Source organism: Chelonoidis abingdonii, chromosome 21 (genome assembly GCF_003597395.2).
Source record: "Chelonoidis abingdonii isolate Lonesome George chromosome 21, CheloAbing_2.0, whole genome shotgun sequence".
Classification (NCBI taxonomy): domain Eukaryota; kingdom Metazoa; phylum Chordata; order Testudines; family Testudinidae; genus Chelonoidis; species Chelonoidis abingdonii.
The window spans coordinates 7,045,812-7,062,386 of NC_133789.1; the positions used below are offsets into that span (position 1 = coordinate 7,045,812).

The 16,575-nt window shown below is 45.0% G+C and overlaps 1 protein-coding gene across 1 annotated transcript; it reads left to right on the forward strand.

Annotated features, from left to right (window-relative positions):
* Positions 1–134: 134 nt before the first annotated feature.
* KAT7 (lysine acetyltransferase 7) lies at positions 135–16,303 on the forward strand. Its single transcript, XM_032791487.2, has 15 exons — positions 135–344; positions 2,587–2,734; positions 4,278–4,454; positions 4,671–4,910; positions 6,120–6,202; positions 6,437–6,526; positions 7,054–7,152; positions 7,327–7,437; positions 8,383–8,574; positions 8,947–9,036; positions 9,822–9,962; positions 11,416–11,509; positions 12,227–12,373; positions 13,794–13,900; positions 14,484–16,303. Exons 1-15 carry the CDS (start codon positions 330–332, stop codon positions 14,583–14,585), a joined length of 1,836 nt encoding a protein of 611 aa, XP_032647378.1. The 5' UTR covers positions 135–329; the 3' UTR covers positions 14,586–16,303.
* Positions 16,304–16,575: the final 272 nt, after the last annotated feature.

A 16,575-nucleotide genomic window follows, 5' to 3' on the forward strand; every position in this document is an offset into this window, starting at 1 on the left:
CAAAATGGCTGCAATCAGCTTCATTTTCAACAGATCCTGACTCTACCTGTCCGAATCCAAGATGGCGGCGGCCGCTGGCGTGAGGCTAGATCTGAGTCACGTGACGGGGGTGTGGACCGTGTCCCGGCGGAAGCGTGAGGGACCTAGCTGGAAACAGGAGCTGTTGGCAGCGGAGGAGCGGCCTGGCGCGAAGTAATCGTCAGCGAGATAGAACGAGAGACACGGCTGTCACCACGGAGCCCGCCGGTGCTAACGCGGCGGCTACTGCCGCTTCCCGGGCCGGGGGCACCGGAGACCAACCGCCTTCGCTGCCCCCGCCCCCACCAAGGATGCCGCGCAGGAAGGTGAGTACAGGGCCGAGCAGGCTGGAAAAGCCTTGGGGAGGGAAAGGGCGGTTAGATCCTGTTTGTCCCCCCACCGAACAGCCCCTACAGCAATGAAAACTGAGCGAAAATAGCGGCCTTCAGCCCCCTGTACCCGCCCATTTTGCAACCTGAATGGCTCCTCAGTAGGGCCTGCTGAGTACTGATTGGTCACCGCTGCTGTCACTCATCGCCTCAACGGTCGTCTTTTCCCCTTCCCCCTCTTGGAGCACGTTCCGCCTTCTTGCCTTACTGATTGGACAACTCTTTGGAGACCTGGTCGTTTATTAGCTCCTCTTTACGGTTCTGCTCGACGCTGATTGGACATCATTGCTGCCCGTCTCCGCCCCTACCGTCACCTCCCCACGCGTGCCTTGTTTCTCCCGTTCGCTCTCCTTTCCCTCCCGTTCAATCTGTGCTCCCTGAGTGGCTGGTTCTGTGGCAGCGAAATGCACGCGGATAGGCCGAAATTTCTTGTCAGTCACTCCCTGGGGCCGCGCCTTTTCTCATTACCGTTTCTATTGGAGAGGATTCCTATCCGCCCCTCCCCTCTTCCCCCGTGATTGGTTGGACCAGGCCAGGGGAGCGCGCGAGTGAGCGGTAACGCAGCGGAGGCAAAAGAAAGCGGCTGCGGCAGCGGTACGTAGGGGCGCCCCATCCCCAAGCCAGGGACAGGGGTGTAGCGCTTGGTTTAGTCTGTTACCCCCCCGATTGTCTTGCCCTTTCCCACCCCCCCCGGGCACCCCCCGCCCAGGATTGCCTTACTCCCCACTAGAGCGTCCCCGCCTGGGCTCGCCTCACCCTCTAGAGCAGAGTTCTCCACCTTTCCACACGGACTGGACCCCTCTTTCAGGAGTCTGATTGGGCTTGCCTTCCCCCCCCCCTTTCACCTCACTTACAAAATCAGGCCTAAAACCACCAAAGTGTCACAGCCCCACTAGTACTGGAAAGTTGCTGCCTCCTGCCATTCTCATTTTTACCGTATAATTATCAAATAAATCAGTTGGGACTTAGAGTGAACTTACATGTCAGTGTATTAGTATGTAGAGCAGTATAAACAAATCATTGTGTGACACTGTAGTTGGTACTGACTTCACTAGTGCTTTTTTTGTGTAAAACTAGGCAAATATCTGGCTGAGTTAATGACCTCGGAAGACTTTTGCATTGGGCTGCATTAATTCCCTGCCCCCCATGCACTCTCCTGTACTACCACCCAGACTGTCTTAGCTCTCCCCATGCTTCTATCTGTGCCACCCTCCTGCACTTGGCCTTATTTCTTCCCCCATATTTCCCTCTATGCCATAAACGCACCCCCACCGTGGGCTGCTTTAGCTATTCCTGCTATACCACACCCACAGGACTGCTTTTATCTCGCCCCTTCCCCATACCCTCTCTACACCACACCATTGTGCTCTGCTAAAGCTCACCCTTGATGGACTTCATCAGCTACCCCTTATACTCCCCTCTGTACCTCGTCAGATTCCCCTGAGCTCCTTCACCTTCCTCCTTCCCAAATCCCAGGATTCTGTAGCTGGGACTCCCTGTATATAGGAGCATCCAGAAGACTCAGGATGACGCACTTGCATTCATCAGCTTGCCATGGCATGAAATCCTGCATGTTCGCTCCGTCCTGGGCTTTCTTTCACATCGCTCCCACTCTGGACCCCAAACCCTGCCCCATTGGGGCGAGTGGAATGGTCATTTGGTCAGAACATGTAGTCTTGGTTCCCATCTTTCCCACTGCTAACTCTGCCGGTGCTTGCACATCACTAGGATGCACTGGGCCTTGGCTCTGCTGCCTCACTTTCTTGAAAGAGCATGCTTTCAGAGGATAGAAGGGGAAGCACTGCTTCTTATGTGAGGTGGTGTAGTGAGAGCCCTGGAAAGAGAGCAGGTAATCTGGAATCTTTTGTGTTAAATTAGGGAGCTAATGTCTGAATTGCTTGAAACTTCAAGTATATTCTTCTAAAATGAAATTAGTGTCATCTGCAGTTTTATGGACCTGATCTGTTTGCAAAAATCCTGTATTATGGATGGTACTGTCTGATATCTCATCTTTGTTGTACTAAAGCGAGTTTTTCCTCCGGGGCAAACTGCCTAGATGCATTAGTTTGTTTTTGTTGTGTATTGAAATGATCTTTCTAGCATCAAATGTTCTCTTATTTCTAGTATTTATACAAGTAGAAGTGCTCCTGTGCTAATGTCTGGGTCTGTGGTGTTACAGAGGAATGCAGGCAGTAGTTCAGATGGAACCGAAGACTCCGATTTCTCTACAGATCCTGAGCACACGGACAGCTCTGAAAGCGATGGCACGTCGCGAAGATCCGCCCGCGTGACCCGTTCCTCAGCCAGGCTCAGTCAGAGCTCTCAAGGTAAATGCCTTTCTTCCTAGCTCCACCAGATGCAGCCGGCTGAGCAGTCACAGTATTCTTGGCTTGGTAATGCTTAAAAGGAATTTCAGTGAATCTATACCTCCACATTAGTTAATCCCATTCATTATTTTTTCTCATTGAATACAGGTGTGCCAGGGAAAGGAAAAAAGGCATTGCAAGGATGCATTGCATAAATGAGGCTGTTCAATCTAATGATTAAACAGGGGGTTGGAAGTCTGACCACCTATCTATTCCCTAATCTGAAAAGTAGTGTTGTCTCATAGTTAAAGGAACTGGCAGTTGGAATTCTTAGGTTCTGTTCTTAGCTTTGCCACTGATTTTCTGAGACCTTTAAAAAGTCACTTGACCTCTCTCAGTTTCCTTATGTGTATAATGGATGCTGCCTACCTAATACAAACGTTTGTGATGCTCACTTTAGTGTTTTTGGTGCACTTAAAGATTCTTAAGCGTATAGTTATATAGAAGTGCTAAGTATCATTCACATGAATGAATGTTCCCAAAATTTCTAAGTCACTTGACTTATTTTAAGGAACAGCTATTTGTATTGTAATCAGAAGAAATGTTCAAAACATACCTTTGCATAAAGGCCTGACACATCTGGAATTCACTGTTCTGTTATGGCTTCATTGTAACCATGTCCCTGAAACTGGACCTCGCGGTTTTTTCTCCTGAATTTTAGCTTAGTAATATCATGGTGATGAGAACAGCATATAAATAATTAGACAGAAAGAGGGAAGTTGGTATTTGGAGACTTCAGGCGGCTTGGAGGTGCTCAGAAATGGAAGTTGGGGCTCTGTGCTGTGAGGAGGAGTGCATTTTCAGATTAGTTGAAAAGCCTGTTGTATAATGGAGTGTAATCAATATATTGTGTCAGTGGGGTATATTTTGCAAACTTTTACATTTTGGCATCTAGACTGAGGGTATGTTTTACTTCTCCACTTTCTCTCAGTTGATTTAATGACTGCTGACAGTAATTAAAAGGAAAAAAACATTTTTTGCTGGAGAATTTGCTGCCTGAGAATCTTTAAGGATGGTAATGCTGGAAGGTTACATGCAGGTTGCCGACTCTACTGCCTTGCACCAAAAGCAGCTGTGGTATACAGAGGGCTGATCTAACTAGTAATGATTCTCATCTTCACAGACAACTTTTTCTCTTTCTCACTGGGAGATGGTTTGTAACAATTGGATACATGATGGAGTATAGAGCAAGTTGACTTTGTGCCTCATTCCTCAGATTCTTGTGGCTCATAGTGTCTGTAAAACTGTGAAAGAGGGCGGCTTAGACAAACAGATCTTGATACTAGTAGATGTATCAATGGCGTCGGAAGAGATACCTTGCTGTTGGGGTCAAGCTGTCAGATGATGATGAACCTGTAGTTTGGAATGTTGATAGGAGCAGAACCCAAGGTAATTTGACCCTGACTTTGGGGTCAGGCGGGGAGGCAGGTTAGTGATTGGTAGTGGTTGCCTTCAATTAAATTGGTGGTGTGTTTTTTTGTTTTTGTTTTTTTTATTAAACTAGATTCCAGCCCAGTTCGTAATCCGCCATCCTTTGGCACACAGGAGCCTGCCTATTCTACTAGGAGGGTGACCCGCAGTCAACAGCAACCCACCCCTGTGACTCCAAAAAAATATCCACTCCGACAGACCCGCTCATCTGGATCAGAAACAGAGCAAGTGGTTGACTTATCCGATAGAGGTATGGGAGTGAGGTGTGGCTTTGAGTGCTTGCAGGACGATGTCAGCTAAGTGGTGTACTTTCTCTCTGAGACCAGCCCTATGAGACTGAGGGTTTAATGCAGGGCTTAAGGATGAGGGTTTGCAGCAGGTGGCTGTGTGTTGTGTGAAGTCACGTAATTAATTTCTTTGTAAGCTTCCCTTCATGCAAATCTATAACGTCTCAACTCTCATTCAGATACCAAAAATGCAGTGGATCATGACGAGTCTCCACCGCGCACCCCAACTGGGAATGCCCCCTCTTCAGAGTCTGACATAGATATTTCCAGTCCAAATGTGTCCCATGATGAGAGCATTGCCAAGGACATGTCCATGAAGGATTCTGGAAGTGACCTGTCTCACCGCCCTAAGCGCCGCCGCTTCCACGAAAGCTACAACTTCAACATGAAGTGTCCCACACCTGGTTGCAACTCCCTAGGTAAAGCCAGCTCCAAGATTAGTTCCTCTCCCTTCCATTTCTGACACTGAGCTCAGTAGCCCACGTTTCACAGGGTTGAGAACCCCCACTGGGTGGAGTTGCATGTCTCAGCAGCATGCATTTTATTGGGATCAGGGTATCTTATGGATGGTTGAAATAGAAAACCACTTGTGGGAACTGGAACACGCCAGCAATACATACATTTCAGGGGTGTCTTTTGGCCAGAAATAGTTGAGGGTGGTGAGGAGAAGAAAAGCCTGAGAATGGATGGTTACAGTGCTGATTTTTTCCAAGTTTCTCTATCTGCACCAAGATCAGTGGAATTCTCAAGATGCCTTATCACTCATACAAAAAGCTCTGAGTTTACTGCAAAATTCTCTGCAGCGTTGGGCCTGGAAGGTCAATGGAATATTCTTCTAGGTCAGTAGTTGAGATCCAGTCTGGTAGAAGTGACTAGATGCTGTGCTACCTGTTGGCTCTTTGGCATATGTGGAAATAGTTTTGATTTTGCTTCAGTTTCCGCCTACGCAAACTTCAGTTGCCCCTTTTTTAATAGTTTCTCAGCAAAGAGAGCAACCGAATGAGCCATGGAGTTTGAAATACCCTTTCTCACTTGAAGTGGTCAATGCGTGTCAGTGCTGTGACAGGATAGTGTGGAGGAAGCTTGCCCTGCTGCTGTCTGAACTTTACCAGTTCTGTGGACAAATGCAATCTGCGCTAAATTCACTTTGAAACAAAATGAAAAAACCCTCTTTACATTGATATCTTGCGGTATTCTGGATGGAACATTGTTGAAATTTGTTGGTTCCAAGCCTAGTAAATCCTTTTGGAATTCTTGCACCCTGCAGTGGAGGGGTGAAGAGTACATGGGGAACGGATGTGATGTGACAGGAAAGTGATTTCTCAGAAAGGCTTGGGGAAAATACAGGGTCCTTGAGATAAGACCCTTTTACTGCAAGAAGCAGGATACTTGGAAGGAAGATGATCTAACCTGATAATGTGATGTAGTGTGTATATTTGGGTTTTCTTTTTGGCCCCTGCAGCTTATCTCTTGAATCATGAGGTTTGTTCGTCGTGTTTTATGGGTAATAACTTATTAAGCCCCTCTTTGAAACCCAGCCACAGTGTCTAACCACCTGATCTAAAGATGCTTTAATTATTGGCTTTTTTACTTACTGGCTATAAGGTTTTTTCTCTTGTTCTCCACAGGACACCTAACAGGGAAGCATGAGAGACACTTTTCCATATCAGGATGTCCACTATATCATAATCTCTCAGCAGATGAGTGCAAGGTAACTTTCTCTCCTCTTCTGTTTTCATTCTGCTTTTACAGTACGAGATGTCAAGGCCTGTCATTAATAGCCCAGCGTTAAATGAATGATTATTATGCTCAAAGTGTAGTCTCACTTCAGACATGAAACGGCAGTGCATATTTATGTCATGGTGTGCATTCTGTATACTGGAATTCAAAGGGGAACTGGAAAAAGAGTCCTCACATGCTTTGAGAGCTTTGTTCTGATTTCCAGGTGAGAGCACAGAGCCGAGATAAACAGATAGAGGAGAGGATGCTGTCCCACAGACAGGATGACAACAACAGGCATGCCACCAGACATCAGGTATGCATTCTCTGCATAAACAGTGTCCCAATTCCAGGTGCGAAACCTCAGTTTGGGCCTTCAAGCTTTTGTGACTGGAACTCTTGCATTCCTCTTCCTGATTCAAATCTAGATGAATTTATGGTTCTATGCATTGGGATTGAGGCGTACTAGCAGGCCTGGGGAAGAAAGAGGACTCTGTCTTTTCCATGTCTGCGCTCTGCCCGACTCTAATCTGTGTTCTCTCATGAGCTTTGAAATTCATAAAACTCATTTAAACACTTTTTTTAAATGGAAGATGCAGCTTGCACACATTATTAACGCATTGCTCACGTAACATGCTCTATATTCCTTTATGTTGCCTTGTGATTTCATGTTGCCCTTCCTAACTGTTGGTGACGAACAATCAACTGAACGTATCCTTCAGGGAAGAAAGACTTGATGAAAGGGGGAACGCATGGAATGTTGAGTCCTTTAGAACTGAAAGGATATGGGCAATGTCTGAAGTAAGCTAAGTGCATTGACTATTCCTAGCTTCTCTCTTTCAGGCACCAACAGAGAGACAGCTGCGGTACAAAGAGAAAGTAGCAGAGCTGAGGAAGAAAAGGAATGCGGGACTAACCAAAGAGCAGAAAGAAAAGTACATGGTATGACAGCAAAATTTACTTTAGTTCCTTTCTATAATATGCAACAAGCATACGGAGATTTTGCTTTCCACTCATCCTGCAGAGTGCTGGGCTAACAAGGCTGTGGCATTCGGCAGCCCAGGGTTGGCATAGATCATTCAGAGGTTTAAAGCTCCTAATATTTAATTGTTTCAGGAACACAGACAAACCTATGGCAACACCAGAGAACCCCTCTTGGAAAACCTGACGAGCGAGTATGACTTAGAGCTTTTCCGAAGAGCACAAGCACGGGCCTCTGAAGACCTGGTGAGACTCTTAATCCTTAACATGTCTGCTAGCAGCGGCCTTTGCTTTTCCAAGAGCTGAATGTGCCCACAGTCTGCAGTGCTTGTGCTGATAAGTGAGAGTGTGTGAGGAGAACCACCTCTGAACTATGCAAAGTGTAAATGGCAATAGAATGCAGAGTGAAACATCTTCAAAATAAGAGCCAAGTCAGTGGAGTTACACCAGGGCTGACTGTCTTCCTGTATTTTGGTCTTAAAAATATAAGGAGTCTAGAGGTGTCTGACGACAATGAATTTGCCCACGGTACAGCTGGAGCTGTGCTTTTCCAGTCTTGGACACTGCGAGAGCTCTGAGCCGAGAGAGTGATTCTGTCCCATTTATCAAGTGCTCATTTGCAGCTTTCCTCCTGTGAGAGAAGATCAATGTGTTCCTGGGCAGAATGAGCAACAGCTTCACACATTGAAACAATAGCTGAGTATTGATTGAGTTGAGAGTTTAAAATGCTCTGCAGGAGGCCAGCCTATCAACGCGCTGCCATCCTGGAGTTCGGAACTGTGTCTTAAGCTAGACTGATAAGGGCTTCTTGAGATGCTGTTTCCCACCCCCAAAGCTGATCCAGAAGCAATTTTGATGGTCTCTGGTGGTAGCTTGGGGCCACCTCGACCAGGATGGTCAGTGGCCCTCCTCCCCTTGTGGGAGGGAGAAAATACGAAGTGGCATGGAGGGTAAATTTGCTTTTAAGTTAACAATCTAAGGTAAGGTTGAGCAATGTGAGGTCCTGGAGATCACAGGCCATACTGGCATGACAAGAAACTTGTTAACGTGTCAGGCTAGCATGGAGGGCTCCTTGGGGATTTGCATTTTGTAAGATGGCTCTGGAAGAGGCTCACAGAAGGGAAATAAATGTTTGTTTTTCCTTTTCCTTTTCCTTTTTTATTACATTTCCTCTATTCCTTCCGCTGATAGGAGAAGTTACGGCTTCAGGGCCAGATCACAGAAGGCAGCAACATGATTAAAACGATTGCCTTTGGCCGCTATGAGCTGGACACCTGGTATCATTCTCCCTATCCAGAAGAGTATGCTCGTTTGGGACGCCTCTACATGTGCGAGTTCTGTCTCAAATACATGAAGAGTCAGACAATACTACGCAGACACATGGTAAATCCTTGGTGATCATTGCCCAGCTCCTTAGTTTTAGAGATTGGAAGTATAATGAAAACAGTCTAAACAAAGTAGCTGTTTTGGACTCTAATAGTCACTTTGGGAGCCTGCCTCCCTGAATGCTAAGTGCTCAGCACAGCTTTGAAAGGAAGACGGGTTTTCTCAGATTGTCTTAATCCCTGGGCCAACTGGATGGACTCTAGTTGAGTAGGAGTAGGGGCTGGGAATCCAGTTTCTCATTGTAGCTGAACAGGAATGAATGTTTCCATGTTGGGAACACTTATTCGGTATCCAAGAGGCTCTTTCTGCTTTCAAAGCAGCTGCTAGAGCAGTATTGTTACCCTAACTTTGATTGTCATTTTCTTGTAGGCAAAATGTGTCTGGAAACATCCACCAGGGGACGAAATTTACCGCAAAGGCTCCATTTCGGTGTTTGAAGTGGATGGGAAAAAGAACAAGGTAACTGGAATTGCAATGATGGCACAGTCTTGCTTCTGGTGTTCACCCTTCTAATGTACTTCATATGTTTCCTGCCTTACACTGCAGAGAAGCAGGAGATCATGGCCTCTTTCCCTCTGATTCCAGAAGGGGTGTTAGTGCCTACATTGCCCCTTCTCGCAATGCTAGTAGTTATCTTAATGCACTGGTTGGTTCTTGCAACAGTGCACCTGAATAATGTGTATCTGCATTGTCTTTGTGGCTGTTGTTCAGCCCTCCTGGAGGTCCATGGTTCCATCGGCTTGTTCACATACAAGTACTAGAGCAGAAGCTGCTGTCAATTGTATGTTCAGTTCCCCTTCTGAACCTTTAATGAGGACCCTCAGTTCCTGGACTCAAGCCACCACTGCCTGTCTCCCATTCAGTTACGAGTGCTATAAACTGCAGTGGAGCAACCCAGCTCCATTGTTGGTTAGAGCATGCGCAGTTGACTAGCATGTAGTGTGTACTGGCAGGTACAACTGAGGGCTTAGTCTAGTGAAGTGGTACAGTTGCCTCCAAATGGCTAGAGCCGTTGCTATAGTGGAAGACCCTTCTAAGCCCTTCTAGAAACTGGACATTGAGGGGGTTTGTTGCCATGGCTAGGAATGAAGCTGTTTTGAGAAGACACGCATTTGGTGGAAGAACAGATCTACTCTAATCTGTATTTTGTTACAGTTCCCATCCTTTCAAAAGTGGAAGGGGTTCTCTTTCAGAGATGCTGCACCATGACAAACAGGTGTGTCAGATTCTCCTTCTGCTTCCAGATCTACTGCCAAAACCTGTGCCTGCTGGCGAAGCTTTTCTTGGATCATAAGACTCTGTATTATGACGTTGAACCCTTCCTCTTCTATGTCATGACAGAAGCTGACAACACTGGCTGCCACCTGATAGGGTATTTCTCCAAGGTCAGTAGAAATCAACCACCGATATATGTAAACCTGTATTAATGCTGTAGCTTGAGACAGAGGTTATCCTTGCAAACCCTCACTCTTCAGTTTTCTACAAGTCCCAACATCCAAGTGTCCAGGCAGAGCTAAAATTTCAAAGCTAAACTACAAAAGCTTTTCAGAAGCTTTGCTATTTAGCTTTCCTAATTGCTAGCAAAATCAAACTTTGCAAAGAGACGTTATATTAAACAGTAATTCGTAATCACTTGTATACAAGTTAGCTAGGATCTCGCTGTCTCAAATGGAGATGAATTCCTTTGTGATACATTTAGATTCATTTTCTGATAATACACCTCTACCTTGATGTAATGTGACCCGATATAACACGAATTTGGATATAACGTGGTAAAGCAGTGCTCCAGCGGGGCGGGGTTGCGCACTCCGGTGGATCAAAGCAAGTTCAATATAACGTGGTTTCACCTATAATGTGGTAAGATACATTTCACTCCCGAGGACAGCGTTATATTGAGGTAGAGGTGTAGTTAGCACTTCTAATGCTTTTTATCCCTAGATCTTTATAAAGCATTTTGAGATGGGAAAATATCATATCCATTTTATAGATGGGGAACTGAGGAGCAAAGGTGAAGTGAATTGCCCAAGGCCACACCACATGTCAGTAGCAGAAGTTAGGGTAAAAGCCAGGTCCCCTGGCTCATAGTTTGGTGCCTTGTCTGCTCACCCATGTTGCCTCCTTAATAGACAGAAGTGTCTCTGGACTGTTTTCTTAATGCCTAGTACATCTTTGTGAAGTACACTTCCTAGCTATCTTTATTTAAATGCAGTTTCTGTGGTGCAGTTGTCCTGAGAGAGTAAAAAATGCAGCAAATGAAAGCCATTAGACAGTAGAATAGTCTCCCAAGGAGAGTGTTGGAAGCTCCGTCTCTTAAGCCACCTAAATTATGACTGGATAAAGCACTAAAGAAACATAAAGAAATATCCTGCCTTGGCCTGCAGATAACATTTGTCCTAATGGGTCTCTTCCCTCATTAAACTTTTTGCTAGTGCAGTATGTGTATCATTCTAATGCAGTGTTGATTTTATGTTGCATGTGCACTTAAGAAGGTTGTTGGATTCAGAACAGAGATTGCTGTGCCAGCAGTACCCTAATGTCCTGGTTAAATCAACAACCTCTCATGACAGGGCTCAATTTGCCTTCCACCCTACCCCTAGCAATCATGAGAGTGGATATCCAGTTTAAGGGTTAATACAGTAATAAACTCTAAGCCAGCTAGGTGGGTGGAGGACGCTCACACTGAAAGTTAGTTGTCAGGTTGGCTATTACATTGCTATTTCACTCAACTTGTATTGCATCAGTTGTGCTGCCTTGTTTGGCCTGCTGCAGTAGTGATGTACTTGCTGTTTGTGCAGATTGAGACCTGCTGATTTAGTTCCTCCCTCTTTTTGCTTTCAGGAGAAGAATTCTTTTCTCAACTACAATGTGTCTTGTATTCTGACAATGCCCCAGTACATGAGGCAGGGTTATGGCAAAATGCTCATTGACTTCAGTAAGTATATGGAAAAGTTATGACAGAATCTTTCAGCAATGTCTGTGAAATTTGAGGCAAACCCTCTTTCTTCAAGAGTTCAGCTTTTGTCTCTATACTGTATTCCTGCACTGACTTTTGAGAAGCAGAGAAATGCACAGCTGAGTCAGATAAGTTTCCTTCAGACCAAGCTTGCACATAATGTATCCGTGCCCTTGACTCCCAGAAGAGCTGTTCAGCACACGCTTTTGCATGTGTGCGCCAGTGGGCAGGGCAGGATTGTAACAGATGTGTGGGCGCAGAATTGGCCAATCAAAAGAAGAGCCTTTAGCATGGTTCATATCCAGGTACTGTTACTCCCTTACAGGGAAACTTACGCTAACAAAATCTGCACAGCTGCCTCTTGTGGTTCTTTCCAAATGTGTCTCAGATCATCCTGATCATGATGCAAGTCAGCAGTATTTCCTGGACTGAATTATAATCGTTCACCATTTAGCAGGCTGTAGTTGGTCTGCCTGTATGGAAAAAGACTTCTGAGCTGCTTTTCCAGTGCTTCACGTAAAGTGGTATTCAGGAGGCATTGGCTGCCCCAGATTAACTATTTCTTGGTGAACTTGTGCAACACACACGTTGCTTTTTGGGCATCCATGATGACAAATCCCTGCAGTTAACTGTAGCTAGTTGACAGTCAGGAGGGAGCCTGGTATACTGTGAGTAAATGTTTTCTCTTGCTCACAGGTTATTTACTTTCCAAAGTGGAAGAAAAGGTTGGCTCTCCAGAACGCCCGCTGTCTGACTTGGGCCTTATCAGCTACCGTAGTTACTGGAAGGAAGTTCTTCTCCGTTATCTGCATAATTTCCAAGGCAAAGAGATCTCTATCAAAGGTGGGTTCTAGTGCTAAATGAGCTCATAGAGAATTTGTTCAGGAACGTTTCTGTGCTCTTTGTTCTTCACCCCTTTCCCCAGACCTACGGTGACTGACGTTTGGTCCATTTTACCTTCATGGGTGAGTTGCTTTCTCCTACTGGGGTTCTTAAAGTGGCGTGGCCCCTCTAGACTGTAATTAGATGGGGTTTTGTCTGGCTGTCTTACCCCACTATTTTTAAAATTAAGTTAGGTTGATGGGTTTTGAAGACTCTCAGAGCACCCCCGTTTATGCCCTTAATTGTTTATAAAAAGAAAAACAGTGAGCGATAGGGATCTAAACAGCAGCTTGAGCATTCTGAGCAGCTCCCCTGCACAGCTCGCTCTCCAGAAAAGCAAGACTGAATAACTAGATACAAATGGGTAATGTTTTACACCTCTGATGCTATGCAGCTCTAGTTAATAGGAACACAGCAGGCACGTGGACTGCTGCTTAGCTTATGTCTATGCTTTCAAAAATCAACCCTTTTCATTGCTGCATTACTCAGTGTAGGTGGTGAGTATTCTCTCGCTCGTTCCCAATAGATCCAGATTTTCTTCTGAGGTTTGGTGTTGGTGGCCAGCTGGCTGAAATATTTGACCTGCAGCATTACTTTACTTTCCTTTCATATGAGGAGAATATGGGGCCATTTTACCTCTCTTCTTCTTGTCTTTGTGTGAATTGACAGTTTTGTGTGACAATCCAGTAAATCTTTGTAGTTTTCCTCCACAGTGGTCACTGCTGAGGTCTGAGTAAATAGCATTCAGTCACTGCATATGCCGACTGGCTACAGAGAGTACCAGGAGGTGGAGGATGATTTGTGTTATGGCTTTCTTTAGAGAACGAAATGCATCGCTAATTTAGAATATTAATTTCAAAAGGGAAAAACTCTTTGGCTAAGGAGAGATTTCCGAAAATTTCTAAAAATACTTCGAATCTATGCAGTGATAGATACGTAGACTTCATTATTAGCAATTTGTATAGAATCTAAGGCTCTCCAAAGTTCTTTACAAACAGTTACGCCTCGCAGTCATCCCTTGGGCGATAACAATTATTCCCATTTTGCAGGTGAGGAAAGTGAAGCATAGAGGTGGTGATTTGCCTATGGTCACATAGCAAGTCAGTGACACAACAGGGTCTGTGGACTCCAACCACTAGATAACACTGCTTCCCTAATCATTGACCAAGCTGAAGCAGAGGAATGAGTATTCGCATTAAACTTAAAAGATCTCAGTGTTCGCAAGGCATCTTATAGATGTGATTATGAAGAGTGGGTACAGCAAAACATGAAGTTGTATTTGAGAACTAAACAAGTACGACAGCTGCAGTCTTGAGGAAATTCTTTGGTGGTCTGGCCTGCTGCCTCCTATCCTCCTGTGGACTGTGACCTTGTTTTTCAGAAATCAGCCAGGAGACTGCAGTGAACCCTGTTGACATAGTTAGTACTCTGCAGGCACTTCAAATGCTCAAGTACTGGAAGGGAAAACACCTGGTGTTAAAGAGACAGGTGAGACTTCTGGTGGCTGCACCTGCACTTTTCGTTGCTTACAGTTCAGCTTTGTGTGTTAGGTCCATAGGATAATATCCTATCTTAATCTACGTTCTCTATGCATTGTGTTGGGTTTTCTTGCGCTTTGATTCTGATGAGGGAACTTTTTAATCTTAACGCGAAACAAAATATCTGATAAAGTTTCAGGGGTCCCCAGTCTGATTTTTCCCTCCTCCCCAACTAGTTTAGAAATCCTCTACTTTTTAACCACCGTCTGTGCTGTTTTTTGACATAGGGAAATTCCACTGCTAGTCTTAAGCAAGTAAATCCTCAAACCCAGCTCCCCTCTTCACTATTTATTTTAATTTCCCCTTCCTGAGGCTCTTACCTGTAGGTGAAGACAACCTGACCTATGTTATTAGCGGAGTTCCTAAAAAGTAATATGGGCTGCTCCATTCACAACGTGTCATCTCTGTGGTACCAAGCAGATGGTGCGCAGGTCGTCTCCAAAGTATTGGACTCGCATGTGGGTTGTCCAATGGATAATTCACATCAATTATTCTCTTTGGTTTAACCTGCCCTTTCATGCTCTCTTTCTCAGGATCTGATTGACGAATGGATAGCCAAAGAGGCAAAAAGATCAAACACCAATAAGACAATGGATCCCAGTTGTTTGAAATGGACCCCTCCCAAGGGAACTTAACTGGCCATCACTCCAGAAGGCAGTGAAGAACCCCAGCCGTAGGAAGTATCCTAGGGATCTCTGTTGTATCTGTTGCTGTTGTGATTGGCTGGTACAGTACCCTCCAGGAAGATCAGTTCCCCTTGGTACTGTTCTGGCCCAGATCTTTTGTGCACACCACAGACGCTGGTTCTGAGGAACTTTTGTTTCGGCCTCAATGAGGTTGCAAGGATTGGATCTGTATAGGACCCAAGCACTGGCCCAAGGAGTTCTGATATCTGGTACTGTACCTGTCCAGTCACTGGTCCTACCCTCATGTTCTTATTCCAATGAGGTTGTGTCGTGTCCTATAATCTGTTTGTGTTCCTTCCTGCAGGCACTCTGTTTTCTAAGTAATGGACATGACAGCTTCTGTGGCCTTTGAACAAGGTCTACAAATCTGTTCTCCAAATTATTCTATCAACGTTTGATTTCGGAAAAGGGTTGTAAATCTGCATCCAAGCAGATTCTCAACATGTTGCCAGTTTACTGACTTTAGCATTGTTACAACTAACCCTGTCTGATGAACTTCCTTACCCCATGTATCAATTAGTTTCAGTAAGACAGCATGACACCTCTTTAAAGAGAGCTTCCCCACGTAATATACCAGGTCTTCGTGTAACAAAAACTGACTGCTAAGATTGTACACTCTGAAGCTTGCACAACTTGCACCTGTCAGTGAGTGGTGTGATCATTGGTGTTACCCTGGAAGAGTCCAGATTAATAGTGTGAAAGCACTGTTATGTGCCATACTGGTACAGAGTAGCCCTTTTGGGGGTGGCAGGCTCTCCTGAGGTTAGTACAGTATTGTGGCAGTACAGGCTTCTTAGGTCAGATATCACTGATTTCCTGTTGCTGGAGTTGGTGGTTTTTCCTTTACACGTATAGAAACAAGTTTAGTGTATTTCAACTTAGTTGTTCTCCTAAAACAGTCTTTGAATTGTAGCTTTTTGAAAAGACTCTATATTAAAGAAATAAAATATTAATTTCAGGTGAATTTTTGATAACCTTGTCCAAACAGCCACAGAGAGTCTATAAAGCAATATCTTCAGTTGTTGGATTGTCTAAAGCATACATTCTGTGCATCAACAGCAGCTCCAGCTAGCTGTGTGGATGATTGCTTTTCTGTTGACAGTGCATCCTATCTGTTCTTGTAGAACAACAGTGACCCCCCCCCCCCCCACACACACACCCCTCTGCACCACCAAAAGAAACCTCTGTAAAATGGCTTTCAAGTATAACCACTGTCCTTGTGCTATGTGTTTCCTATCTATCTCCTGCAAGGGGACAGATGTGAGGTGAGTGATAGCTGCGTTTAGACCCTTCCGATGATCTCTTGTTGTGTGGTGTCTGAAATGAAGCTCTTACCCTGTGCTGGTAAGTAAGGGCCATTTCTTGTTAATCACTGACCATTCCCAATGTGGAGAAGTTCTCGATAGGCCCTTTCATGCTGTGCCTTTTTCTTTGTCTCCCTAAATAAATAGATCTCGGCACAGGATTTATATCTTTGTGGGCATTACTGAGGATTGCTGTCAAGTGCCCTTGGATCATACATTGTAGCTGAAGACATCTGGCAGGGTGGAACTCTGGGGAGTGGGGAAGAAGGCCACTCACGTACACAAGCTAAACTCTGTTCCCCTGATGTGGTAGAATGTGCTATTCCTGTATCTACTTCTCAATAAAGCATGTTCTCTGCTCAAGTCGTCAGTTCCTTCCATTTAGTTTTCCTGAGCAGTGGGGATTTAAGGTGACTCTTCCGTCGAGTGAGACTGCTTTTCCGTTCCTAATGTGTAAGATACTTTAATTTTGAACCTGCCTTTATGCTGTCATTGTAATGGGGATAGTGACTGAAGCAGCCTTCAGGTCAGCTGCGTTAAAAATGTCCTAGATCCTGTATTAGCTTTGGTTAGAAGTGGCTCTCTGCAGTGAATGGTGCTGTTGAGAATGTGTAACTCTAGCAGGTACAATAGCC